Here is a 27829-nt window from a genome sequence, read left to right as displayed (position 1 = left end):
CTTCTGCCACCACAGCAGCTGGTACCTTCAGTATCTACTTCAGGGCCACTGGGAAAGCCAGTCTGGCAGATTTCAGCTTTCCACATGCTTTTTTCTCTCTTTTTATTCTTTCTTTCAGGGGCAAAACCATTTAAAGACTTATCTTGCCCACTCGCCCTGCACCTGGGCTCCTCCCCAGTGAAAAGCAGGCTCAGGAACTCTAAGCTGGGTGTTTCAAAGCTACAATCCCAGCCACAGAATTTTGATGTGGTGTTGTGTGTATGCTTTCAACAGCATCACCCATTCTGTCAGCTGAGTTTGTTTTTTCCCCCTGTTAGAGCTGTAGGAGGGGGGGGGGGGGGGGAACCCACAAAACCTTTATGGCTGCCGCAGCGGTTACTGCAGAGGGTGGGAGCATTATGTACTGGAAGGGGTAGGTCTCCCGGAGAGGCTGGGACCCTCTGAGGTGCTCGCTGAGACATCCCGGGATGAGGAAGAGCCATGAAGGGGCAAAGGTGAGGCCTCCTCTGGGGCACCGCCCGCGGAGTGCTCTCCCTGCCGGTCTGCCCCGCCATCTCGGCGTCCCCTCCGGCCTCACCTTGTGGCAGAGCCGGGCGGCAGCCGTGCCGTAAGGAGGGGGTGCCCGGCGGGGCCGAGCCGTGAGGAGGGGGTGCCCGGCGGTGAGGTGCGGCGGGGCCGGGCTGTAAGGAGGTGCCGGGCCGTGAGGGGCCGGTGTCCAGCGGGGCCGGGCCGTGAGTAGCGGGTGCCCGGTGGGACCGGGCCGTGAGAATGGGCTGCCCGGTCATGAGGAGGGGCTGCCGGGCCGTGTGGCGCGGGTGCCGGGCGGTGGTGAGGAGGTGCCCGGCGGGGCCGCGCGCTGAGGCGAGCCACGGCGGGCCGCGGGCCGCTCCGTCCTAACCCTGCACTCCTCCCGCCCGCCTCGCGCCGCTCGCTGGCAGCCGCTTCCCATTGGCCGCCGCTCGGCTGCCTCGGCCAATGGGCGGCCGCAGCTGCTGGCCGTTGGAAGCGGGCCGCGGAGACCGTTAACCGCCGGCGGCGTAGGAGGGGCGGGGGCGTCCGCGCTCCTGCCTGCCGCCCGTCGGAGCCCTCAGAGGACCTCGTAGCTCTCAGAGGTCTTCAAAGCCCCTCAGAAACCCTCGGAGCCACTCAGAGCCCTCGGAGCCCCTTCAGAGCCCTCAAAGCCCCTCACAGCCCTCACAACCCTCTGAGCCCCTCAGAGCCCTTGGAGCCCTCAGAGCACCTCAGAGGTGCAGCAGGCCCGGGCCAGGCTCGGCCGCAGCCTCAGGCTATGCTGCCTGATGCGGGGTGAAGTGGCTGCAGGCACCCATGGCCCAGGCGGGGACCTGGGTGGCTTGGATTGCTGCTGCTCCCTCGCTTCAGGGTAGTGCCTTGCCTTGGCACCACTCTCTCAATTGCCTTCCCCTGATTGTGTCTTGAGCCTCTGTCGTCCCTCCTAGGTCTTGTGGCGCCTAGTGCTGGAAATTGTAAATCCAGGTCCTTTGGCACGGATGCGTGGTGGAAGGAGGTTTCCACAGTGAGCTGTGCCTGAGCCTTGCTGGGTCTGCACAAGGCACTAGGGACACGGCTGCGGCTGCTGCTCCCGAGGACTAACAGCTTGTAGCATCTTTGGTCTGAGGGGCTGCAGTCCCTGCAGGGAGGGAGCTGATGGCACAGCTGGCCTGTGGGAAAGCAGGCCACCTGCCTTGTTTTCAGTGACTGTAAACCCTCCTCTTTCTGTCATTGTGCATTATTCTACAGACAGCAATAAATTCTGGGCTTGGTTCCAGGTCAGGCTCAGTCAAACCCTCCATCACTTGGAGGGTGTCAGGGAGGCGTTTGGTTCACCATAGAGCCCAAGGTCGCGATGCTGAAAGTAATCACGGGTGACTTGGGTGTTGCCGGCAGTCTCGGAGGAAGACTAAGGGGTGCTGCTGGCCAGGATGCTGTCCTGCTGCTGAAGGGAAGCTTGCACCTGGTTTGGCCTGGAGGGCTTTGGCCATGCCATGCAGGGAAGCAAGAGCAGCAAGGAGGTGGCAGGTCAGTGGTAAGCTATCCAGGCAGGTGGGGGGCCTGGGTGGACCAGGCGTGGAGCAGCAGGCAGCTGTGGTACATGGCAGGAGAGAGCAAGAGCAGTGTGGGTCAGGACAGAGGGACACCAGTGGGGTTTGAGAGAGGCAGGAGGTGGTTGAATGATCGCTTGTGCCCCTTGGGGTACCCATGCTCTGGCTAGACTGTGAGGAGAGGTTTGCACAGCATCTGTCCATCCTGCCTGGATCTTGTTAATGCTGTCAAGACCTTCACTTTCATAAGGTCTAAAATTTTAAGGAGAGCAGAAGGACTGTCTGGAGTGTATGGGCTCTTCTTTCCTGGAATATAAAGGAAACCTCGGCTGTGCAGCTGGAGTGCAGGGGGCTTCATTCCTTAGTGAAAGCAGAGAAGGGAAATGCAGATGTCACAGCTGGGACAGGAGATTTATCTTGGCAAGCAAAGAGGAAAAATACTTTCAAAAAGAAAAGAGAAAACTCAGAAGAATCCCCTCCCCATATGTACTGCCTGCCAGCACGAGCAGAACCTCCAACCTGCAAAGGCCTTTCGTCTCCTGGGCCTGGGCTGCCGCCCAGCTGGATTAGCCCCTCACTGCTTTCTCTTTGGAGCGAGACCATTGGGGTGGGAGCAGGGAGGCTGTGAGAACAAGGCTGATCCTGAAGGGAGATTGTCTCTAAACAACTCAGCTGGAGGTGGGAAGAGGAAAGTCACAGTCAAAGGATGGAAGCGTGAAAGGGAAAAGGAGGGACAGATGCAGTCAGGGTGATCACAGAGAAGTGGATCCAGGAAAAGGAAATTATCCCCTCCTCAGCCATCCATGGTGCTACTGGGCTTCAAGAGTGGCACCTTAAGGGATCCCATGCACAACCAGGCAGGCGAAGAGGCTTAATGCCTCAGTCTTTGCTTGGGGCCACCAGAGGTCTAACACCAGCTCCGGGTGGCGGGAAATAGAGAGCTTGCATCTGGATGTCTGGATGCCTTACATTAGCTCCCAAGATAACGGTTGTACAACAGGAAAGGGTGTTCAAATGAGAAATGCACGCACGCACATACAGTGTGCTATTTAGACAACCCTAAGCATGAGGTCAGGATGAAAACATGTGGTGGAAATATGTTTGGAAGAGTCAGTGCCTATGTCGGTCACCAGGAGTGGGAGGGAGCAGGAGCCAGCAGCTGACAGATTCGCACTCTCTCCCTGTGGCTGAGGTGGCCTCAGCTCGAGCAGATTCTCCTGTTGCACTGGAGCAGCTTAAGACACTCTGTTGGGCCTGGAGATGCAGTGGTCATTGCCTCGCTGTACCTGCACATGCTGGCTTGTCCCCTTCAGGTGCTGCCTCCCCATCCTCCCAGAACTGTGGTAGGGGGATGGGCAGCCAGAAATCGGGCTTGAATCAGGGAATCCAGCACATCCTCACCATTGCGTTTCTGTCCCTTGGCTGCCCCCTCCCTGACCGCTCACTGGTAATACAGCTTTGGAAACACATCTCGTGCTATTTCTTGGCTTTGGAGCATAGTTAGAAGGAGAAGGAAGGAGGGTGTGAAAGGGAGGGGGAGATAGCAGGAGCGAATAATGCAAAATGATACTGTGCTGTGAGCTTCGTATCCCATCTGGAAGCTGTTTTCCCCCAGTACACTTCACACCCGCTCCCTCTGGGCCAGGATGGTAAGGATCACATTTCCCAGTTGACTGGTCCCCCTTGCTCAAGCCAGAGCCATCTGCGTGAAAGCTACTTGAGATATCTTAAAGGAGAATCTCAGCAGAGTTGCAGAGTCCTTCATTGTCACAATCAGAGATTCTTGGCCGGTTCTCTGAGGAGTGAGAGCTGACTTATCTCAGCCTGGATGGAAGGTGCTCTTGAGGAGACAGTCTTAAGCCGTGAGGAGGCTGTGAGAGGGTGAGCCTGCTCTTGCTTTTGTGTCTCTGTCCATCCCACCTTCATTCACGACCAAGTCCTGTGGACTGTTTCTTGGACCTTCCACCAACATGTGCCTCCGGTCTGCCGAGATCTTTGCTGCCACAACATCAGCAAGACTCTCCCCAAAGCCCAGCACAGTTTGTTCATTTAGTGGCAGTAAAAGCCTTTAGCTGTGCTGGCCCCTATCTGGGTGGGAAGGGAGGGCTAGTGGCTGCCCAGGACCTCCTTTGACATGTGACTTTCCAGCCAGGATAAAGCTACCCATCCATTCGGTCAGGTGATAAACCTGCTTCCGTTAATCACTCAGGTGCTCTGTTTCATGCTCTGCCATGATCCACACAGCCCTGAGACACTGTATCCTGGGACCTGCAGTTTCCTGGAGCCTTCTGTCTCACACACATTAAGGAAAAGTATGGCTGAAACCTTCTCTGAGTTTTGCTGGATAGGTGCAGCTCCCCCAGCAAGGCTCGGGTGGGACAGAGTTTGCATGTTCCAGGTTGGCAGGCTCCATCTAAACTAATTAGCAGCAGTTTTGATGGCATCTATCCAAAATAAGCTCCGCACTGCTCCTCACTATGCCCATCACAGCTGGATCTGGACAAGAGGACACTTTTTCCTGTTAGCATGTGGTTGCATGCATGGCTGTCTTTACAAATCAGAAATCTAAAGTTAATAATACCTGTTGGCATCAGGTGAGAACAGAACCAAGCCAAGAGACACAGCAGTCTTCCTGGGACGTGGTGGCTTAGCTTCCTGCTTGTCCTGTAGCTTCTCTCGTGGATATAGCCAGCTACAAAGCCATGTCGTTATCTTTGTTTGCTTTACCCTTCCTTCTTCTGCTTTCCTCTGCCTCTTGCCACCTTCTTTGATGGCTAAAATAGCAAGCTCCAGCTCTGTGACACCTCTACATGCTCTCCCTCTTTGAGCGGGTCTGATCCTTGGTGCACCCTTTGATAATAAAGACCCAGCAGCACAGAGAGGGGTACATGCCCCAACATTGCTGGATTCTCAGGGAAGGTGTGAGTTTCCTTCTCTGCTTATCACCCTTCGTTTTCCCATATTGTGCAGTAGGTCTCTGTCTCTCAGGAGAATGGTCTCCTGGGGGCATGAACTCCTGCATGTCTGGGAGAACAGTGTTGCCTTCCTCCTCCCTTCCAAGTAGCAAGGTCCTCCAGCAAGCCTGCTGTGTGGTGTCTAAAAGAAGAACCAGAAATCTGCAATTACTCCTGCCAGTGTTGATGCCCTTATTAAGGCTCTGATACTCAAACTCTTGCACTCCTTACACATCTCTCACCCCATAGCCACCGCTGGGGAGATTTTTTGGCTTCAGAATAAAACCAGAGGCACACCTTCACCTCTTCCCTTCAGGTAGGTTTGTCCTACAGTAGGAAGACTGTTGATTGACCAAGAGATCCTTGTTCCAGGTGTGGGTGGGATACCGTTTAAAAGAGCTTGTGGAACTACTGCATAAGTCCATCTTCTTAAGTCCCACCTCTGCCTTTGTTAATGCACAGTTGTGAAAGAAATTTGAAGCACGTGGCAGAGTCGCCAACAGCTCTCCCTGCAGCTCTAGCTCTGCCTCTTTTCCAGAGTTACACAGTGATTCTAGTTTTGATGGTTCCAACAATATATATGATTTGAGTGCTTCTTGTTGGATCCTGGTTCTACTGTGCTGTCGTGGTGCGTTGGCAGCCAGAACTCTGAATCCCTTCACTCTTCTGTGGTTATGTTCTCACCCTTACCATAAGGCTGTTGTGTTCATATCCTGTGTTTGCCTGGGTTGTTTAGAGAAAGCAAGACAAAGAACAGCTGCTATATGAGCAAGCACTCTCTGGGGTTAATGCTCAGGACTCTGGACCCTTTACCCCTCCGTGCTGTAGGATAGGACAAAACCTGGCTTTACAGTGTTTTTTAGATAAATATCTAACCCAGTTCCATCTGCTGACTCAGCTCCCTCTGAAGAATGGTTATGCTCGGCACAGATGGGAGGTGTTTTCTGTTGCTTGATTCAAGTGCAGAAACGCTTCTAGGCAACTTGGAAATGGCTGGGTAGATTTTACCAAGCTACCCTGCCAATTCTGCTTCCGGTATGGGAACAAGTGGAGAAAACTTCAGCCCAGACAGCCCAGGGAGGGCCTCAACACTGGGATTTAGCATGTGTGTGCCTTCTCCACCTTACCTGCACATGCAGTGTCTGCCCTCCCAGGGGAGCCTTGGATGGTGGTGTGGTGGGCTGTCACTCCAGGCAGTGGAAGAACAGACAAATGGGAGGGACGTGAAGGGAGGGAAACCTCCTCGTGTCAGGTAGAATGCAGATGGCAGGACTCCCCCTTATTTCCAGCATGCTCTGTGGACATCTGAGTTTTTAAATTGAGTGGCTGAGGGATGATGTTGGAGGGTGAAGGGGACTGACATGTTGGAGGTGGCTGCAGCTCACCATCTCCCTCCCCCACTTGGTGGGAAGCATGGGGCTGTTCAGCTGGAGCTTACTGCACTCCCCAGCCTCCACCCCAATCCTCTGACAGCCAACATAATGTTGACAGAGTGATACTGTGCTCAGGTAAAACAAATATACCTTCCTGTAGGAGCAGGAACCTGCAGGATCCGGCATCCGGGGTCCTCTGGCCAACTCCTCCTTTGGTCTGAGCGCTGGGGAAAGAAAGCAGCTCCTCTAGGAGCCGGGCTCTTTCCTGAGCTCAGCTCTCACACTGGAATTCATTGGCATTTATGTCTCCACTCTAGGACCTGTGTGCTCTCTCCCACTCTCTCATCCATACCCTGTTGCTCTTGGTATTTCAATATGCTGCTTTCAATGCCTTTCTGCCCACCCAGATGCTTTTCCAGGCGGGGGGGACCCAGTCTGACTCTGCTGAGCTCTCTCCAGTTCATTTAAGTTACACAGTTCCGTCTGTGTAATACAGTCACTTGAATGTATCTGTCTTTTCTTTCCTCTCCCTGAGCCAGAAGCCTCAATCTGCCAGCAAATGGGATAATTTTTCAGCTGGTGTTTGGCAACCATAATTTTTCTCCCTGCCCAATCAATGCTTTGTTGTAGCAAATGGAAAAGTTAGTGATTTGACTTCTGAATAGGAGGATATGCCTCAAAGGAAACAGGTTCCCTGTAGCATCAGGAGCCTGACTCTGCACTGGCCATATTTACTGACTGTTACTGGAATGATTAGTGGAATGATTGTTTGTTGTTAACAGCCCATCTGTAGTGTTTAAACTTCATTGGGGAGCCGAATTTCACAGGCATTATCTGGCTGGAGGACAGCCTCATATGGTCCACAGAGGGGCTGTGAAATCCCAGAGGAAATTAAATACAACAGGGGGCCTTCCTGTTATGTTGATCCAACTGATCTTTTTTTCTTGTGATAGAAATCAGCAGCTGGGTTGATGTTCTCTGGGGCATCAGAGTGCCTATTGCTGCTGGCAGAGAACATGAGAAAGTGTCTGTCACCAAGGACAGGTGCTGAAGACCATGATTTTCTGCCATACTTGCATTTTGTCATCACAGAGGCTTCTTGCCTCTATTCAGCTTGTTGTCACAGTGAGATGATGCTGGGAATTTGAAGATAGGTAACCACAGAGGAAGGGGGGATGTGAGAATATAGAAGAGTTTCATGAGTGTTTGTGGCATAGATAAACAGGCAGAGAAGATGTACAGCACCATGGCCCTTTCTATCTTAATTCAAAGTGTTTTTATCAAGCTGATGCAGGCAAGGGATAGGAACTGCTTTTTCCCATCCAAAAAGGGCTGTTGCTGAGGTTTGGCTCTCAGTGCAGAGGATGGCTCTTGGATCCTTCTTGGAGTTGACAGTAATGCTTTCTCTCCCTTTGTCTTCCTTCAGCATTTCTCAGAGAACCTGGATCACTTCTCTGACAACATGGAGGATTTCTCCAATGACCTCTTCAGCAGTTTCTTCGATGACCCAGTACTGGCTGAGAAGAACCCACTGCTGGACATGGACCTGGATCCACCCACTCCAGGCATCCAGGCAGAGCACAGCTACTCCCTCAGTGGAGACTCTGCTCCCCAGAGCCCTCTTGTGCCTGTCAAGACTGAAGATAATGCTAACGGTGAGCATGAGACGTGCGCACTGCACTGCTTCGGGCACATCTGTTAGCAGAGGCTCTGGCCCGCTTCCATATATAAGGAAAAACTGGCTAGTCCCTGGGCTTGCGCATGGCTAATCCAGGGAAGAATTTGATCTGCCATTGTCAAACACAGCCTACATTTTTTCCTTCAGTTTGTGCTCTGACAGTCACATTGCTCCTTTGCCAGGCTAACTGTTATTTACGAGGATGATAATGGGTTGTGGTTCAGTGCGCTGCCAGCTTCTGGCAAGCAATAGGAGAGGCAATGTCTCTTTAGGACCCTGCAAACCGGGGTGTGGATGCCCTAGATCCAGGTCTGTTTTGGCATCAGGCAGCAGGGTTTTGGCTTGAATATAGGAAGCATGAGTCTCTGGCTGCAACCAGTGCTGGTACATGTGGAAAGCTAAGTGGCTTCTTTACCGGCAGATCTTTTAGCAAGAGACAGAGAGGAACAGTCATTTCAAAACCTATTTTTAAAACAATTCATTTCTGGATAATTTATGATGGCTGGATATTTTTAGAGCCATCCTTGCAAAGAGTCCTGTAATTTGCGGGACTGTGTGGGTGTCCCAACAGCTGATGGACACCAGGCTGCCTGAAAAAGCAGTGGCACAGGCTCAGCATACACAGAAGAAAGCAATTCCTTTGAGTGAGAGTGAGACCTGGGATGGAGGCTTCCCTCTCATGGCCAGGAATGATCCCAACTCTTTGGTACAAACGCCAAGGCAGGAGGAGATGAGCTGGCCTCTGCTGCCTCTTTGGTCCCTGTGAAGGGCGCAGCCGTCAGTGCCACATTCCTTAGGGACCACTCAGAGAGGTGCTGGGAGAGAGGCTCATGGCAGGTCAAGCAGGCTCTGCCTTAGTATCAAAAAAGCTTTCCATTTGCACTTCTTTTTCCTTAGCTTTAACCCAAATACAGTCTTGGAGGGCACTCAGCCCAAACAGGCAACCAGGCGACTAAAAAAACAAACAAGCATGAGCGCATAAACATCTTTATTTTGCCCCTGCAAATGAATAGGAGGAGATGAGGCTTGGAATGAGAAGCAAAAAGCATGAGTTTGTAGAAAGCAGGGAAATGAAGTCTGCCTGCATGAAGCTACCTCAGGGACTCCTCTCTGAGACACTTGTCACCACTTCTGCTCCTCTCTTCTGTGTCTGGACATGCCCCTGCTTCAGCTGCAGTGTCTCCAAGGCAAGACCGTCACTCCTCTGACTGGAGTGTAACACTGATCCTTGGGCAGAGGCCAGCACAGGGTGTACAGCACATAACCTAGGAGAGCTTGAGATGGACCGGGCACTTGCTCTCAGAGGGTGCAGATCACCTCTATACAGGGAGTAGGGCCTAACACTAATGTGGCAGGTATAGGAGTATATTATATATATGTAAATATATATATACCCCAGTCTTGCAGCAGGATAATTCAACCCATCTTTCCAGGGCTATCTTGGCTCGTAATTGGGTGTGAGTCATATTCTAGTGTAGCCCTGAGTCAGGTCCAGTATTTGCAACACTGTGCAGTCCTTCTGGCACAGCTCCATCCAGTCTTGGTCCTTTTAGACACTCACTTCAAATTAATTACCCAGGAATGGCTTTTCTTTAACATTAAGCAAGCTCTGCTTAGTCTGCAAAGCTCCTCAGGAATGCCCAGGCTCTGTCTAGGCTTGGAGCTGACTGAGGCTTGCTATTTATGTGCTTTCTCCCAGCTTTTCTGCAGATCTCCAAAACACTTCCAATCCTGCCCCTTCCCACATGGTTCCTACTAACACAGGTCAGCTAGGGCAAGCCACTGGGTGCATTGTGACCCTGCTTATCAGTGGAGTTTGCTTTCCAGATGGTTTGCGCATACAGACTGGCTGCTTCAGTTCTCAGTGCTAGCCCTCAGTACTGCAGGGTGTGATTCGATGCCAAGAGCAGGGGAAGCCAGGGTTGTGCAGAACAGCGGGTGCTGGACCAGCCTCGGGCTAGTGCCCCCACCCCTCTACACGTGCTGCTTCCTCACTGCTCTTTGCCTCACCTCCTCAGCCCATGGCAGCTACGGATATCTGTCAGCTGTACTTCTTGCCATTAGGTACAGAGCACCAAGAGCAGAGGATGAGCTTCCTGGCATGCCTCACCCAACAACATACAGTGAAATCTGCAGTGGTTACAGACGGGCCATACCTCTGAAACATCCTCTCAGGCAGCAGAACATAGATGTGTCCACACAAAATTCCTCCTTAGTCCCCCATTGACCCCCCAATGGCTTATGTGTTTCTGATTCTGTAACCCAATCACTCCCCAGATAAATCTCAGAGGGTGGGAAAGAGAGCAGGGTCAGAATGTAGACAGGAAATGGGAGCACAGCACATACTTATTTGGGTGTCTGCTCCTTGGACTGTCTGGATTCACAGCACTGGGGGCTGCTCTCCCACTGAGTCAAGTCTGAATGAGGAGAGCCCTTGGTGGTCTGCTCTCCCTTGTCTGGTAACTTACTTCAGCAGCAGCCCTCCCAGACAGAGGATGCCCCATGCCTCTGAGAAGAAGTGCAGAGCTTTGCAACAGAAAGGGAGGATGAGGAAGATAAGGATTAAAATCACAGTCAGGCAACTTCAGGTTAGCCAGTAGAGAAAATGTTCCCACAGTGGGCATAGTGAAACCATAGAAGAGTTTTAATGGGGGAAGCTGTGGACTCTTCATCACTTTCCAGAGGAGTAAGATCAAATCAGACAAACATCTGTCAGGACTGACACAGGTTTAGTTGGACTTGCCTAGAGCAGCAGGGTAGACTGGAAGACCTCTCAAGGTCTGTCATCTTTGTGACAGGCTGTAATCAGGCAGAAGAAGTCAATACAAGTTTTCGGCTGCAAACACTTGTGGTTGTGTAACACCTTGCCTCCTTCCATCAGAAAGGGCTTGTCAGCATACCAGGGGTAACCGGGACTTCACTACCAGCTGCGGGTTTGGTGTCCTTAGCAGGACAGAGAAAACGCAGTTTAGTCTGTGCCTGCTCAGCAGCCTCTCTGTTGTCATGGCTGTGCAGTGCACCCCTGCCTGAGACGCTGCCTGATGAGTCGGCTCCACTGCATTGTGGGAAGTTCTAGGAAGCAATCCAGTATGCACACAGCACAGCCACATGAACTCGTGTCTGTGCTTGAAGATGTCCAGTCACACAGGGAGCTGGAAGGAATGAGCTTCTGCTAGAGACCTATCTAGGCAGCAAAATAAGAGGTGCTAGACCAAAGACAGGAAGACAACATATTCCATTGGCAAGAGCAACACTGTGTTAACTGATACAATTCTTGCACAAGCTTAAACACCACTCTGTCCAAGCAAAAACCAGAGGCAGGATTCTGCCCCGTCCTCTCCTGAGGGCAACAGAGACTGAGTTGGGCAAAGACGATGTTAAGCTACCTTTTAGTTCAGATCGCAGCTCCCACACAGACAGCTGCTTACTTTTACTGTTTTTTTGTGCAGGCTTTTCTGGAGCTGAGAAAGACCTTTCTCTCCCTCTTCTCTTGCCAGGACATCTTCCAGACTGAGACCTTCATTGCAGAGGTGCTTTGAGCAGCAGACAGCTAGGCAACCCCTGGTTCTGTGGGTGCTGTATGCAGAGAGCAGGGCAGAGGGGTTGGGGAGTAAGCCCAGCTGTGGCCTCACGTTGAGCCAACTGGGGCACTGTCTGGTGACACACTTACCAATAGCTTGTCCTGTGTCAAGCCAAATGCATTTTTGGTTGTCAGATAAAAAGAGGAAGGGAAGGGAGAAGGATTAGGGAGGAGGATGCAGGCTCCAGGCCAGCTAGGAGTAGCTTTTTGGCAGGCTGGAGTGTTTGAAGAGCAATGAGGGGACCAAAACTTCAGAGCAGAGCGCAGGCAGCTCCCCTGCCTAGCAGGTTTTTTTCCCATCTGAGCTGCAGTTTATCCACCACTACCTGAATCCCAGCTCCTGGGATCTCTACTTCCAGTGACAAGCCAGGCTTACACCACAGATGTGCATGAGACAGAGCAGGCGGCGAGCAAGGGGAGCATGCCCACATAGCATCATTCAGTTCTCTTCAGACACTTCCTTTCCCTTGCTGCTGCTTCTGGCCCTGCCAGCGATGGCAGCAGAGCATGGCTGTAGGCAGCAGTCCTCCTGAGCAGCATGGAGTGGAGGAGGGAGCCTCAGAGGTGACACTGAGGGGAGCAGCCATAGGAGCAGCCTCACAAGTAGGTGCCACATTGGACTTCCTTCCACAGAAATGGACCTCCCTCGTCTGCTGTCGTGCAACAAAGCTTAGGTACTTGCCATAACATCGGTGGGAGGCCAAAGCAGCACTGTCAGCCTTTCACTGTCATTGTGCTTGCCCTCTCACCGGCTCTTTAGCACAGAGATGGTGCTCTTCTTGGTAATGCACCTGGCAGCTCTGTGATGCTGGCCATGCTGCCTAAGGAGCAACAGCCCAGCATCCTCCTCTCCTGGAGCTCTAAATAAAAATAAGCTCCAGAGGATGAGACTGAGACATCACTGAGGGAAGAAACCCTGCAGCTGTCCTCCAGCACTCAGGCTGCACAGTCAGAGCGGAGCAGAGCCACAATCCCTCTAGCTCTGTCCTGTCTGCTCCCTGCACGCTGGGGGTTCATTCTCTTTTGTACTCTGTGTTGTGGGCCTGCACATGCTTGTGTGGTGACAGTGCTAAACTTGGAAAGGCAGCCTCCCCAGACGGGGAGAAGCTGTCTGCGTGACTTTTTTTTTTTCTTGTCCTGTTCTTGCTTGAGTTTGACTCTCACGTTGTGCATGTTTCAGAGCTGGAGAATGGAGTGTGGTCGCTGGGGCCCAAGCTCTGCTCCATCATGGTGAAACAGGAACAGAACCTGGCTCTAGACCTGCCTGAGTCCCAGCTAGCTGCCAGCTCCATACCAGTGCTGAACCTCAACCCTCTGCAGAGACTGCCAGTCCCCGAGGAGGTGAGCCCATCTAAGATCCATCGGGAACCTGGGCTCTCACACAGCAGCAACTGTGGTGATGCAGACCCAGCCATGTGACTGCAGGGTCCTGCTAGGCGATTTAGCCACTGGACAGACAGGAGAAGGTGATACAAAGCCCAGATACTGCACTATTTGTCGTTCTTCTCTTGAAACGGCAGGCAGAGGAGCAGCACTCCTGATGAGCACTCCTAGAACCATGTCCTTGATTCTGGCAGCAAAGCTACAAGACAACTTATCCTTCCAGAGGAAATGGTGGAAGGAGGGTTTTGTCCAGCAATGGAGGCTTTACAGTCTTGGTTAAATACAGGCATGTTTCCTTGGCACAAAGGCCAAAGGCTTTAAAGCTTGCACGTGCTAGAGGCCTGTCCCCTCATTCTGCCAGTATTCCTATAGTCACTCTTGGCTTATTTGCATTTTTCAGAGAACAGTGTCAACTAACGTGTTGCCAGTGACCTCACTATTCCTGAGAATAGACCCCCACTCTGCCACTGCCTTTTTCATGGCCTCACGCTTACCATACAGCCTCTCACTTTTCTCAGCTGTTCACTGGAAATGGAGGTCCCACTCCAGGTCCTGCTTGCTTCTTCCTATGAAGCAGCAGGAATTACTATTTCTAAGTAACAAGGGACCAAGTCTTTTGGTCATATCTAAGTTCTTAAGAAGTCCGTTTGTTTTGAAAGAGGCTCACTTATGCCAAGGGTGTGAGTTGGAGGCTCAGTTCAGCTGGCCTTGAGTCCAGCCATGTTGGATGGGAAAGTCTGACCAGTCTCACACAGACCTTGGCGATCTTGTAGCAGCTCAGTAGGTAACAGCAGAGCATCTCTGGGGTTCACTTCCTTTTTTCACTCATGCTGAGGATCTTCCCATTTAAACAACCATCCAAAACAAATGGGTACTTCCAGCCAAAACTGTGCACAAGCTTCCTCCATTATTTACACAGCTTGAACTTGCTGTGCCCTCAAAGCTCTGCTGTGTGTGCTCAGCAGCCATACCATGGTGCTCTCTCAGCTGTGTTTACAGTCTGGAGGAGTTTACAATGTGTCTGTTTAGTGTAAAAACTCCCCCAGCCGATAGTGGGCTGGGGGCTGGTGAGCCAGGGATCTGAGGGGCAGCATAGCCCAGATGGGAATAAATCTACTCTTTATTTAACTCTCAGCCCCCTCTGATTGGAAACAGCTGCCCAGCAGCCCTGGTGAAAATGATGTGAGCAGGACAGGGGGTTGTTCTGTTTCTGGTTCTGTATAACCTCTACACTCCCATTTCTAATGAAGGCAGATCAAAGAGGGACTTCCCGTGGTAATGCATAGGTTGTTTCTGTCTGGGTCTAACAAGGGAAGAATTACCCAGGATAAAAGTCATCTCCCTTTTGGAGGTACTTAGTGCATTGCTTGGCAGCATCTGCCACTGCCTCTTCCTCTGCAAACGTGTTTGCACTCTGTGTGCCCAGTGACACAGACTTCAGGGGGCTTATATTTGGACTCTTGGTTTCTGTTATGGGTGGTGAGAGGCTGCTTTGGGGCAGACCTGTGAGATGGGGCAGGCCAGAGAGCAGGGAAGGAGCAGCTATGAACAGAACTGGTGGGAACCCTCTGGGCAGAGAGGTGGCAGCACCCAAGAGCTCTTTCTGCTTCTTTTCCACAGACTCCCATAGAAATGACTCCAGCACCTGTGATCAAAGCTGAACCCAAAGAGGTGAACCAGTTTCTAAATGTGCCTGCAGGTAAGAAGATAGAATTTGCTGGTTGACTTACATCCCTCTATATCACTCAGATATAGATCATTACTATACAGGGAGGAAAGACAACACCTGAGGGCAGAGCCATGCACACAAGGTAGCACTGGGGCACAGACCAATAGAGGAGTGAGTGCTGCACTGTTCCAACTCAGATCAGTGTCTGGACCAGCAGCCACACAGAGGATTGTTCATCGGGGACTCCCAGGGAAAACAGGCTACTTCAGCAAGAGTGCCTTTAAAATCCTCAGAGAGGCTGTAGTGTTATCCAAAAACAACCATCTGAAAGTCAGGAAATTCAGGATCCAGTTTAATTTGAAAGAAACCCAAGCATCTGAAAATCTGCCGATGCACAAATGAAAGCACTATAGGAACTCCCACTGCCACAGAGAGACATTCCTTAGGCAGATTCCCACCTCGTTAAGGCCCCGAGGGCTCTCCAGTACAAAGTGGGGGCAGTTTTGAAGCGCTGGAAACCAACTGAGTGATCAGAGCCCCTTTGGATCAAGTGTACTGGCAAGTGTGTGAGCTCTGCAGTGCTTTTGGAGGAGCTTTTCTCTCACAGATTTTCCTGTACTTGTGAACAGGCTATGGAGCAAAACATCAAGGGCTTTGTACACCATTTTGGTTGACACCAGCGTACCTTACTGCTTTGTAAATACCCTCACTGTCTTGGCAAAGACCCTGCCAGCTGTCTGACTCCTGCAGTTCCTGGTTAGCACATTTGAGGTCAGCCTCGCCTCTGTCTTGGGCAGTGCTCAGTCCAGCGTTGTTCTCAGACCCAGCCTGTCTTATCAGAGTCATCACCCTCTCCTTTCAGTCCTGTGTTATGGCAGTGCTTTTCCCTGTTGCTACTCGGGGTCCTGTTTCTGTACCAACAGGATGACATGGCGGCCATTGACTTGATATCCTTATTTCTCAGTAGATGACCTGGTGCAGATGCCTCCAACTCCACCCAGCAGCCATGGCAGTGACAGCGATGGATCTCAGAGCCCCCGGTCCCTGCCTCCCTCCAGCCCAGCTCGACCTGCTGCTCGTTCTTCTACTGCCATCTCCTCCTCACCTCTCCTCACAGCACCACACGTAAGGAGGCAGCAGGATGTCACTGGGACACAGGGCTCCTTGGTGCTCAGAGAGAGTTGGATTCTTTCCAAGGCTCATGTAGGGGATCTTGCCCTTGTTAAGGCCTCCAAGCTGAAATGCTCTGGCCAGTCAATGTGATGTCTTAGCACAGGGATGTGAGGATGCTCACAGGAGTGAGGAGAGGCACAATGAGTCTTGCACAATGCCTACCAGCAGCTTCCTTGCTTTAGCAAGTGCTGTCTGTCACCTCGTACTTTGGGAAGTGGCCTGTGCACTGCAGAACTTTCTGAAGAGGTTAATGGAGGAGAAAGGAATAATTGAGAATTCCCATACCCAGACTGTGTTTTAACCATCGCCCAGAAGTTCTTTGGCAGGGTCCTGCAGTGTAAACGTGTGGCCAGCCTCTCCATGGAGAAGCAGATGCCCTCCAAGTAAAGGAGGAAGGCAGCTGCTGGGCTGTGCCCCCCAGGATCAGGTTGAGAACAGGAAAGAGCACTGCCCTGCACCAGTTTGTACTGAGCCCCTAGCTGCTCTGCGAGGCTTTAAGGAGGTTCACTGGGATAGAACTCCTTGCTGACACTGACAGGTGTTCTCTTTGCGTTTCAGAAGTTACAAGGGACCTCTGGCCCGCTGCTCCTGACTGAAGAGGAGAAACGCACCTTGATTGCTGAGGGCTACCCCATTCCTACCAAGCTGCCCCTCACCAAAGCAGAGGAGAAAGCACTGAAGAGGGTCAGGAGGAAAATCAAGAACAAGGTGACTGCAAAAAAAATGTAACCATGCAGTTTCCATGATTCCAGAATGTCCTCAGCTGACCGGTGCTATAGTTACCCTCGCCTCCTCAGCTGCAGTGCAGCTCAGAAAAGGTGGTGTCCCACCTTTGGTACACTGGCACGAGCTTTACATGGCACCAGAAATGGTGCCATGGTGCATCTCTGCATGCATGCTGTGCATGCAGCTATATCTGGGAAGTGTGGCTTCCAGCCCAGCTCCTGGGAGCGCATGGCCTGGGATGGGGCCCAGAAGCTAAGGTCAGACAAACCAGCTTGGTCAGCCCTTGCTGTGGGGGCAGGGAAGCAAGAGCCATTGCATGGTGCAGGATGGGTGATCCACAGAGCTCGTTAGCCAGGCAGAGGCTGTGAGACTTTCAACTGTGATTAGAAAGCATCCCATGGGAGAAGTGATGAGACCCTGAATTAGTCACCCAATGACTCAGAAGTGGTCTGGGGCAGAATCTGCCCAGATGGCCACAGCACGTACCCGTGTGAGTCAGAGGAGTTCAAAGCAACGCTAAAGATGCTCTCAGCTGCAAGGGGGTCAGGCATACTGCAATAAATGGTTGTGGCCTACAGGCCAAAGAAAACTGCATACCTACAGCATCCGTCCCTCCCGGTTTTGGTCTGGAGACTGGTAGGAATGGCAGACTGAATGGAAGGCAACTTCCCCATTTGCCTTTAGGGTGCTGTGTGTGCAGGGAACAGGCAAGATGAGGGAACCACAAAGAAATGTCTAGAGGCTTATGATACTGACTCCTTTCTGATGGCTGCCCCCTCAGATCTCTGCTCAGGAGAGTCGCAGGAAGAAGAAAGAATATGTGGAGTGTCTAGAGAAAAAGTAAGTTCTTTTCAGTCTTACCTTTGGAAAAGGAGTCCTGTCCATGCACAGCCCCGCTTTCTAGTGCTTTTGTCTCTGAATTGCTCAAAGAATACAGTTCCTTGCAAGGCTGGCTGCACATAAGTTTGGTTTGGGATCCTGCCCCTACTCCCCTCCCTCCTAGAAATCCTCTTGCAGGGTAAAGATTGCTTTAGAAACCTTGTGCTTCCAACTGCTTGGTTTGGCTCATCTCCTGCAGAACACAGGCCATTTTGGCTACCAACAAGGTGGGATTTTGGGTAAAAGTCATGTTTCCCCACTAGAAGTTGCTTCTGTTTTGTCTGTCCTATAACCAGCAGGCCCTCTGAGGGCACTGACCACGGGTTTTCCCTCTCTCTTTCCCCGTGAGGGTGGACACACCCACATTTGATAGCAAGAAAAAACCTTGCCACTACAGTTGTTTCCCACACTCCCTCCCTTCTACTATTCCCTGCATGAGCTTTGCTTTTCTCCTTGCAACCCTGAGGTCCTGCACATATGGTAGGTATAAGCCTAAGGTATCATCACATGACACTGACGGGGTAGAAAATAACCCCTGAGGGCCTGATCCTGTGATCCCCTCTGTACTAGCAGCCCCTTATAGGCATTCGCAGGCAAAGAAGAATTCCAGGATCCAGGTGCAAATTCACATTTCTGTTTAAATATCATCATCTTTCCTGTTACTAACACCACCTGAGATCAGCAAAATGGAAAAAAACCAGCCCGCAACCCTAGCTTTAATTAACTCTTCTCCCTGATGCTATTTGTTTATCTTCTCTAAGCATGCAGAAATACTGAATAAATCCAGATGACTCAAGGCACTGTCAAGTTCTCATGTCCTTCCATAAGCAGCACCTCGGTGTGCACGTGAGTGTGCGGAACACGTTACTTCCAGCTAGCGTCCCACACTGACACCCAGCTCCGTCAGGCTGGGGCTGGGGAGTTGGCTGGCCTTGCTGAAGTGGCAGGGCCAGGGCTTTGTGCTGGGGCCTCATCCCCAGACGTGGCTGTGGTGCCTGTATGTACTCAGTGGTTTGTTACGCTAGTGCATTGCTGTGACAGATGGCTTTCAAACAATGCCAGGTTTAAATGTGAACCAAAAGCAGCATTCAGTGAATTTTTTTAATGGAACAAAGTCTTTGGTCAACTTGGCTTTCTGTAAGAGCTGGTTTGTCAGAACCTGTGCTTGGGCCCTTCACCATTCAGTTTGACACCTTCGCTGCAAGCCCAGTTTTTACACGGAACGCCTGATTCGGAGGCTGTGCTGGAAGCCGGCAGCAGGCTCAGGCCGCGGCCCTGGCCTGGCTCCCTGCGCCCTGGAGCCATGCCCCGGCCCCCGGCCCGCCGCAGCCCGGCCACGCTCCGAGGCAGCGGGCGGAGGCTGCGGGCTCTCTGCTGCCCCCCAGCGCCTGCAGCCGGAGCTGCCCCGCGTCCGCACACCGGGGCCCGGCTCTCACCCCCAAGGCGCAGCCAGGGCAGGTTCCCAGGCGGGGTGGGAGAGGTTTGAATTTGTCCCCCTCTTCCTTTTCCATGCTCCTTAAACGGGGTTTGGAAGTGATGGAAATGCCTGCAAAACCTCGGATCTGTCCTGACTTGACCTGCTTGTAACAGGGTGCTACTGGCTTTCCCAGCCCTGAACTGGGAACAGGAACACGTAGCCCACCTGCAATCTCACTCCTGGTCCATTGGGGCTGACTGTCACCGGACAGACCTGGAACATCTGGCTCCAGGACCATATTCGCAGGTGATGGATGAGGCCACTGAACTTCCACTCCCCGAGAGAGGCAAGGACTACATTTTCCTTATCTGTCTGGCCTTTGTAACTAACTGGCCATGGGTTTTATTCCCGCAGGGTTGAGACATACACGACAGAAAACAATGAACTCTGGAAAAAAGTGGAGACCTTAGAAAATGCAAACAGGTAAGAGGGGCTAGACCTGACCCTCTGTGGGTGGGGTGGGGTGGGCAGGTAGGGAAGCTGGGGGGGTGTGCTGGGGCAGAGGGATAAGAAGAGAAAGGCAGGCTCCTCCAGCTCCTGGTGGGACGGGTGCTGCTCGTCGAGGCGCTGGTTTTCAGCCCGTGGCAGCAGCAAGGCAGCTGGGTTTGGTTAGTGAGCCTGGAATGTTTGTGTTGGGATGGCCAGGCTGTGCTGCAGCAAGGGGAGGGGAGGGAAGGCGCATTTCTCATATCTCTTCCTCCTTCTCCCTGCAGCTGTTTGGGCTCATGCTGCTCTCCCCATTGCACTCCAGGCCTCTGGCTGCCTGCAGGGTAGCTGCATTGAGAGAGGCCCTTCACACCAGCCTCTCAGACCCACTGTTTCTGGTCTTGGGCTCTTTGGAGGAATACAAGGCCCTGGACATAATGTGGCTCTTTCAGGTTTCTCTCGAGAAAGAGCTGAACAGACTTGTTGAATACAGGGAAAGCCCATTCCTCTAATAAAGGTGGAGATCCCAGCTCCCACCAAATCCAGGCCAAACCCCTGCCTATGTGGTACCCTGGCCCTTGCCTTGCCTCTTTCCCTTGCAAAGCAAGCCTGGAAAATCTACCTCCCATCTGCTGCTGCTGCTGCTCACCTGAAAGGGGCAAGCTGCTCCCACAGCCTCAGAACAGGCCACTGGCTCCCTTACCTAAGAATCTGGTGAGCACTTGTGCTTCTAATATACAGAGCTGGCTAACTGATCACTAGGGAAATTTGCTTCCTTGGAAGCAAATAATGGAAGATTCCCATCCCCACTGCAGGGGTGGGCAGCAGGAGCTGGAGGAGGGCCCAGCTCTGCTCCCTCTTGCTGAGTGCAGCAGGTGTGAGCAAGGGCAGGGTCAGCTGCAGGGCTGGGGACGCACACACTTATTTCAATTGCCCCATTTCTGTCACCCCCAGCTTGAATTAAAGGGGAAAACCACAGCCGGTCCCCTCTCGCCCATCCCTCTGCTGCCACTACAGCTCATGGAGCACTCCTTGAGGCTCTGCCTCACTCCTTCCTCCCATTCATGACACCAGTGCCTTAGCCCCGGCTTCCAGGCCAGCCACCGGTGCCGGGGCCAGGGGCTGTCGGGCATGGTCCAGCTGAGGTGTGCCAGTGGCCAGAGCCTCCCATCTGCCCAGCTGCTCTCATCCACAGGGTACAGCCTGCCGCCTGGCCTCTCTGGGAGCGTGGGCAGCCCTGCTGCTGAAAAAGCATGAGCCCCACCCTGCAAAATCAGGAGATTGTCCTAAAAGCCAGGATACACTTTTTTTTTTTTTTTTTTTCCAAAAACACATTGTGTTCTTTCTAATTGGGGTTGTTTTTTGAGCACTGCCAGTGGGACGCTCTGTGCTTCTCTCCATATGTACAAGGAGCACAAGAGGATTTGGAAAGAGGCAAAGCTGGGATTCTCCTGCAATCTCCTGGCTCCAGGACCTGGCATTTTATAAAAGCTCAAACATATTTGTGTAAAACAGTCAGTGCTCCCAGGGGGAAATACGCATAGTATGCATTTCAGTAATTTGCAGCTCTTGGGAATGGTGTGATCTGTAGTCTCCCTCATCCCAGTTTTCTTCACCAGCCCAGTGAAGGGTTTGGTGGATCTTAGTAACACACCCACCACTGTTTTGTGCTTATGTGTGCCAATGCCCGCATTCAGTTAAACAGGGCAGAGAGACCTTAGCACGTGTTCCAGCTGGGGCAGCCAGAGAATGAATTGTGGAACTCAAGATTTGGCTTTGCCCACATACCTCTGCAGAGCTTGCCGAGACTGAAGAAGCTGGAGGGGATCATAACTGGTTTTTATTTCTCTCTCTGCCATATGGTTCAGGGCACAGGTCATGCTGCAGAGCTTGTGTCTCTGAGTGAAGTGGGAGAAGGCAGGCCTGTGTTCAAGGTCTGACATGACTACAACATTAATCCTCCACCCCAGAGCTTGGTTTTCATGGTAGCCTGCCTCTCCATTGCTCTGGGAGTTGACTGGCTGGGCTTTGAGGCACCCAGGAGTCCTAAATGAATGGGACATTCATATTGGTGGGTAGTTGCAGTGAAGGTTGTGGTGGATCTACTGGTGAGGAGACGGAGGGTGTTACCTCAAAGTAACAGCACCTTGGGGTGTTGCTCCTGCAGTACCTGCACACTGTATCTCAAACTCACCCTTTTTTGCTTCTTGCTTCCCAAGGCTGCTCAGTTGGAGAACTTGGGCAAGATATAGCAAGGGGGAGATACTTGTTTTCACAAGAAGGGAAAATCAGGGTAAAATACGAAGGGAGTAGTGGTATCATTGCATCATTTACTGGCTGCTACCTCCTTATCAAGTTTTGATTTGGGTTGTTTCCTATCCCAGGACTCTACTCCAGCAGTTACAGAAGCTGCAGGCTCTGGTAGCTGGGAAAGTCTCCAGACCTTACAAAATGGCTTCCACGCAGACCGGGACCTGCCTAATGGTATAAGCTTCATTTCCATCTTCTTTATTGGCCATGCTTCCCCAGACAGCTCTGTCGATTGTCTGTCTCTGCCCTCTTCCTCACTGCCTGGCTCTGTTGTCCGTTATGTCTGCTCTCTCCTTTCCTGTTAGAGTCACCAGAACGGGGCCCTGTGTCATATATACATCAGTATTGCCAGTTGTTTATGCAACACCATTAGAACAATTCCTGCATTTTCACTGTCTTGTTCTTTGAGCAGAACAACACTTTGTTTGGTTTTCATTGGCTATCGGCCATTCAGCAAAAATCTTCAATGAGCTTCCATCACACTGGGTAGTTTTCTTTTGCTGAGTTGGTATTGCTTAGTGTTTAAGTCAGCAGGGCAGATGAACATTTCAATATTCCTCCCAGTGGGCATTACCTTGTGTTTATCAGCAAGAAATGACATCTGTTCTTGCTATGCCTGCATATCAGGCTTTGTTAAATCCAGCTGAAATTCTCTTAATTTGCCATTTTGACTAACCAAAATTATCCGGAGTTGTCTGTTGGTTTTGGTAATCCATGGTTGCCTCTCATTTCTCATAGTAGAGGGTCATGGTTAAGCAATATTGGCTTCACTGTGGAGTTTGGGGGCACGCCAGTATGGCCGTAAATAGAGTCAGTTGCTTATTCGTCATCTCATTTTTTGCCGGGGGGAAGTTTCTGATCCACAATAAAAATATAACCTTCAACCCTATGATGTCTTTGCAGGATTGTCGTAGCAACGGCTTGTGACAAGTTTGTCAAAGTTAGTTATCTATATCTAGTTATCACTTCCATACTGTTAACAGCCATGAAATACAAAACAGATGGTGAGGTGCTTGCCACACTTTCTCAGCACCCTCAGTGTCCTGAGGGGTTGTTTTTTGCTCTCGGTTCAATGAATTTCCTCGGTTCCAGAGCCCCCGCTTGTAATTTCCAGCACTTCCTCCTTTCGAAAGCTGCTCAGATTTTGCTGCTCTTTGCTGCCCCCATGTCAGACCAGATTTTAATGACCAACTGTCCTTTCTGCGGGCTGCTCTGTGGCTTCGCTCCGGAGTTCTTTCCACATTTTCGGGTGTGACCCAGCTGGTCCCAGTGACTCATTGTTCCTTAATGGAGCAGCTCATCAGAGCACCCCTGGCTCCAGCAATTCTTCTTCACTACTACCTGGAACGAGCCAGTCCAGAAGAGGGGCCTTACAGACAACGCCTGTGCTGTAGGCTGATAAAATATCTAATTTAGCTTCCCAACAATGTCTTATCTCTGCTTGCTGCTCCCTTCAGTTCCACAGCATCCCAGCCCACACACCAACTCTCTCAGGCTTCCTAGCTTTGAAGCATTTCAAGAATTTGTAATTTGCTTTTCTATCTTTGGCCAGTTCCTCTCATAGGCCTCCGAGTTTCCATTTTCAAATACAGCACTCCTTATCAATCCTTATCATGACAGATATGTGGAATCATCATGCCTTGCAGCATGGGAGTGGAGCAGAGTACCCTTTTTATTTAGCCCTGTGCCATTCCTGCTGTATATTTGTCCAGCCAGTTCCTGAAGGCCTCCAATGGTGAGCAGTCTTCAGCCTCCTCAGGCAAACCATTCCAGTGTTTTGTTATCTTTCCCAGATAAGGCTTTCTGGCTATCTCATCTCAATCTTGCTTGCAACAGCTTAAGCCTATTACAACTTCTTCTGCCCACTGTAAGGAAGATCAGTTTACCCTCCCTTTGTGTAGCTACATTTTACTTGTGCAGCTACATTTTACATATTTGAAAGCTATTGGTTTTTGAGCAACTCACTTCAGTCTGGTTGCTAGATCACCACTATTTCTTCAGTCTTCCCTTGTAGGCTGAATTACTGAATCACTGCTTGTTCCCAGAGCTCTCTTACAGACTTTCTCCAGTTGCCCCACATCTTTTTGGAAGTACAGGACCCAAAGCTGGACACAGGGTTCCACCTGAAAGCCAGTACAGAGCCAGCCAAAAAGCCTGTTCAACACTGCCTGGGCTGAGATTTGCCATTTGCAAAGTGACACCACTGGCTTGTGCCCACCTTGTGCTCCATTTTAACTCTCAGATCGTCCTCTAGTACAGCTGCCTGGCCACGTAGTCACTAACATGTTTCCTCTGTTAACCAGACCTGCTGCCTTGCAGGTCTCGGCATTTGTCTACATGGATCTGCCCACTGTTCTCTTGGACCACTTCTCCCCATGGTCAACATCATTCTGAATCTGAATCCTGACCAAAAGCCAGTCTGCTCGTAGTCTCCCCCATCTGCAGATTTGATACAATCCATCATCCAAGCCAAGCTTAAAAATGTTGGATCTTGCCAGAGCCATAACGGCTCTCTGCCACTCCATCTGCTACTTCCTCCCAGTCTGACGGTGCAGCATGTGATAACTATGTGCTCAGGATGTCTTTTTTTGATTAATTTTGCCTCCACCTTTCCAAATGGTTTTGCAGTAGTCTCCTCTAGATTAGTCCCCCTCACTTTTGAAGAGGTCAAAATGGTGAGACAGTAAAAAGCTATGAGATGAATGGTACTTGGAGTCAAACCAAGAGTTATTGTTATGGAGTGTTAAGGAGTTTGAAGTGGAACCAAATCAGAGCATCAACCAGAGTTAACCTGAAACAGAGTACAAACAACACTGGTTTGCAAAGCCCCAGCTGGAAGCCATGTAAAGCGAGAAGTTAAGTATACAGGTCTTTTGCAGCCCGTAAAGCCTGTTTTGTTTTAGAAGAGAATAACAGGCTTCACAGGGCTGGCTCCCCTTTCTAGAAGTTGGCTGTGATAATTTGATCGATGGGTTGAGGCCAATTGTATGAGGTTCAACAGGGCTCGGTGCCGGGTCCTGCACTTGGGTCACAGCAACCCCACACAGTGCTACAGGCTTGGGGCAGAGCAGCTGGAAAGCTTCCTGGGGGTAAAGGACCTGGGGGGTGGTTGACAGCTGGGTGAACATGAGCTGGCAGCGTGCCCGGGTGGCCCAGGAGGCCAGCAGTGCCCTGGCTGGTGTCCCACGCGGCGTGGCCACAGCGGGGCCGGGGCAGTGCCTGTCCCCCTGTGCTCGGCACGGGTGAGGCCGCCCCTCGAGCCCTGGGCTCAGCTCTGGGCCCCTCACGGCCAGAGGGACACTGAGGGGCTGGAGCGTGTCCAGAGCCGGGCGGGGGCTGGGGGGGCTCAGCCTGGAGAGGAGGGGGCTGGGGGGGCCTGGTCGCTCCCTGCAGCTGCCTGACAGGGCCTGTGGGCAGGGGGGGTCGGTCTCTGCTCCCAGGGAACAAGCGACAGGACAGGGGAGGTTTAGATTGGGTTTTAGGAACAATTTCTTCATGGAAGGGGTGGTCAGGCACTAGAACAGGCTGCCCAGGGGCTTGGTTGAATCACCATCCCTGGAAGTATTTAAAAGACATAGACATGGCACTTAGGGACACGGTTTAATGGTGGACTTGGTAGTCCTGGGTTAATGACTGGACTCAATGACCTTAAAGGTCTTTTCCAACCTCACTGATTCTATGATTCTGTGAATTGCAAGAAACATCTATTCAGAATTTACTTTTTCCCCTGTTTTTGTGGGATAAGGGTTCTAAATACCTTGTGTGCCTGATATGATGTGCTTAGTGTCTATGCTGTCCACACTTAATTTCCTTACTTTAAAAACAGCCATGGAGAGTCTGGACAATTAAAAGCCCTTTTTACATAGTGTAGAATCCCTGTGCTATTTATTTGATATTCCACATCTCCTGGAATCGACTGGTGGTCAAAATTACCCTGGTGTACCAGCTTCTGTGCGTTTCTTAGGCATGACTATTCCAAAATAGGTGGCTATTCTGAAAAGCACTCAAGAAACTGCTGTCCCCACAGGTCAAACTTAACTAGTGTATGCATAGGTAGTAGAAATCACCAACAGATGCGTTGCCTCTTCGGTGTTGCTCAGTCTGAGCACTGAGCTGGCAGCAGCTTGTTACAAACCACTCACAGCACATGGGTATTCAGATAATAAGTATTTCGCTCTGTATCTTTTCCCATGTGCCCCTCTCGCTCTGTACTGGCAGTTCCTTAAACGCCACAGAGTCCCTTACAATCAGCACTGGCATCTCACGGCAGGTTTACTGTTAGGGCAGAATTTGCAGACAGGTGCAGACCTACCAGAGGGGGATTTCCAGGGAGCTTTCATCTGCCAGTTTCCTTTTATCACTGCCCAGTAGCTCTGACTGGTCTGCCTGACAGCAGAAGGCACAGACACATGGTCCTGAATAGTGCATGTTGAGCATAAATTTAACCCTTTCCTTGCACTTTCTATCCTTGCTATCAGGTATTAGGCAGCTGCAGTTCTGCTGTCATTTCTGTCCTTGCATGGACAGTAGCTTCACCTTGCTATGTGCTGTGGTGCCTCACAGATTTGTCCCAGTGAGCTTGTTTTCTTACAGCACACTACAGCTGCTGCTGAGCCAATGGTCAGGTTCCCTTTGGTCGAGGCAGAGTTCATCCCTTCTATTGAGTCTCCCTTTTTCTCAGCTTGTTCCCCAGCTATGCCTTCCCCCGTCTCTCACCAACTGGCTGAGCAAGGTCTCACCATTGAACCAGAAGTACTTCAAATAAAGGAACACTAGGAAGCTTCTGACTTCCCTTCTTAGATTTGCAGCAGAGATTAGCAGAGTGGGCCCTTTCCCTCCCTGGGGGACCGCAGCAATGACCACACATTCTCACACGGCCTCATGCTTGTGTGCTGCAGGGGGAGCATTTCCTCATGGCTAGTGGCACTAACTCTGTGCTGATCTCTCTAGGTGCTGGCACTCTGCTTCGTTCTGATCCTGGGATCCCTGATGCCCTGTCTCCCTGAGTTTTCTTCATCATCACAGACAGTGAAAGCAACACCAGCACCAGACATTTACACAACTAGTAAGAGTGAGTCTAACGTGGTTCCTGCATTTCACCCTCTTAACCCATTTCCAGTTCTTGTCTTGATGCCCTTGGTTCAGGGTAGCGTCCTCCCCTTGGTGCCTACCCCATATGCTGGGGCTCTGGTGAGGAGAGAGTCCTGGCCTGTCAGTCTGATAACAGCACCTTGTTTGGGCTTGTTCTCTGCTAACCATTGTCCCAAAACATGACGAGTGTCAAAGGAAGGAATATGAGGCAAAAGTTCCAGGGCTGATTGATTGTCTTCTGAAGAGGCTGTGTGTCCAGGGAGGCGTTTACCTCCTGAAGCTGGGGGGAGATGGGTATCCTGCACAGCAGGCATCCTGCACGGTTACACACGGACAAGGCCATAGCTGGGGGAGCACATGCTGAAACCACCACCCTGACCCACATCCGTTGCAAGAGACCTTGTCCTCATTGTTAACCAATGCTCTCCTTTTTTCCAGTTCAGTCACGGAGCCTCCTTTTCTATGATGAAGGTGCTGGCTCTTTAGAAGAGAGCTATAGCTCCTTTCTAACCATGGACCATCCTGAGGGGTGGGAGCCCAAAAAAGGGCAGTCTGAGGAGGGAAGGCCTCACCTGGCCAGGACACATGGGACGGCCAAATATCTGAGCAAATCCCAGCTGGAGGGTCCTGACCAGAACCAAACTGACCCAACTCTCGCCCACCTCAAAGAGCGGTTCCATGAGAGGTAAGCAGCTGGGGGCCACCCTCCGAGCCCCAAAGCACAGCGTGGTGTCTGGGAGTGAGCAACAGCCCTGTCCCCTCTGCTGCGAGCTGAGGACAGCTGAGCTGCCCGGGATGCAGTTAGCTAAAAAGCAGCGGCTGGAGGAGGCCCGTGCTGGCAGGGAGCATAAGACCAAGTTTATTTTTCTAGAGCAGAAGTTCAGGACTCCATAGATTAGTGTCCCACTGGCACAGAGCTGAGGAGGACTGGTGATTCAGCGGGTCCCAGGCTTGCTGGTCATTCAGTGCCCTGGGGAAGGGCTCCATCCCTGTCAGAGCAAACCAGCTGGGCTCACAGAGGTGAATTTGCATAGGAGGCTGCAGTGAACC

At 51.5% G+C, this 27829-nt stretch overlaps 1 protein-coding gene across 3 annotated transcripts in view; it reads left to right on the top strand.

Moving 5' to 3' along the window:
* Positions 1 to 27829, top strand: part of CREB3L1 (cAMP responsive element binding protein 3 like 1) — a 47087-nt gene that overhangs the window by 16907 nt on the left and 2351 nt on the right. The window contains exons 1-11 of one of the 3 annotated variants that reach the window (XM_055717166.1): positions 337 to 494; positions 7814 to 8042; positions 12826 to 12986; positions 14649 to 14727; positions 15662 to 15822; positions 16429 to 16578; positions 17378 to 17436; positions 19307 to 19375; positions 21763 to 21862; positions 26639 to 26759; positions 27218 to 27464. In XM_055717166.1, coding sequence (XP_055573141.1) covers positions 468 to 494; positions 7814 to 8042; positions 12826 to 12986; positions 14649 to 14727; positions 15662 to 15822; positions 16429 to 16578; positions 17378 to 17436; positions 19307 to 19375; positions 21763 to 21862; positions 26639 to 26759; positions 27218 to 27464 — 1403 coding nt within the window. In that variant the 5' untranslated portion in view covers positions 337 to 467. Of the gene's footprint in view, positions 1 to 336; positions 495 to 7813; positions 8043 to 12825; positions 12987 to 14648; positions 14728 to 15661; positions 15823 to 16428; positions 16579 to 17377; positions 17437 to 19306; positions 19376 to 21762; positions 21863 to 26638; positions 26760 to 27217; positions 27465 to 27829 lie in introns of those variants that run through there. The other 2 variants (XM_055717165.1, XM_055717164.1) reach the window with 2 other exon arrangements.

This window comes from Falco cherrug, chromosome 7, assembly GCF_023634085.1.
Source record: "Falco cherrug isolate bFalChe1 chromosome 7, bFalChe1.pri, whole genome shotgun sequence".
Classification (NCBI taxonomy): domain Eukaryota; kingdom Metazoa; phylum Chordata; class Aves; order Falconiformes; family Falconidae; genus Falco; species Falco cherrug.
Note: the sequence above shows the minus strand (reverse complement) of the source record. Positions and strands in the feature narration are given on the sequence as shown.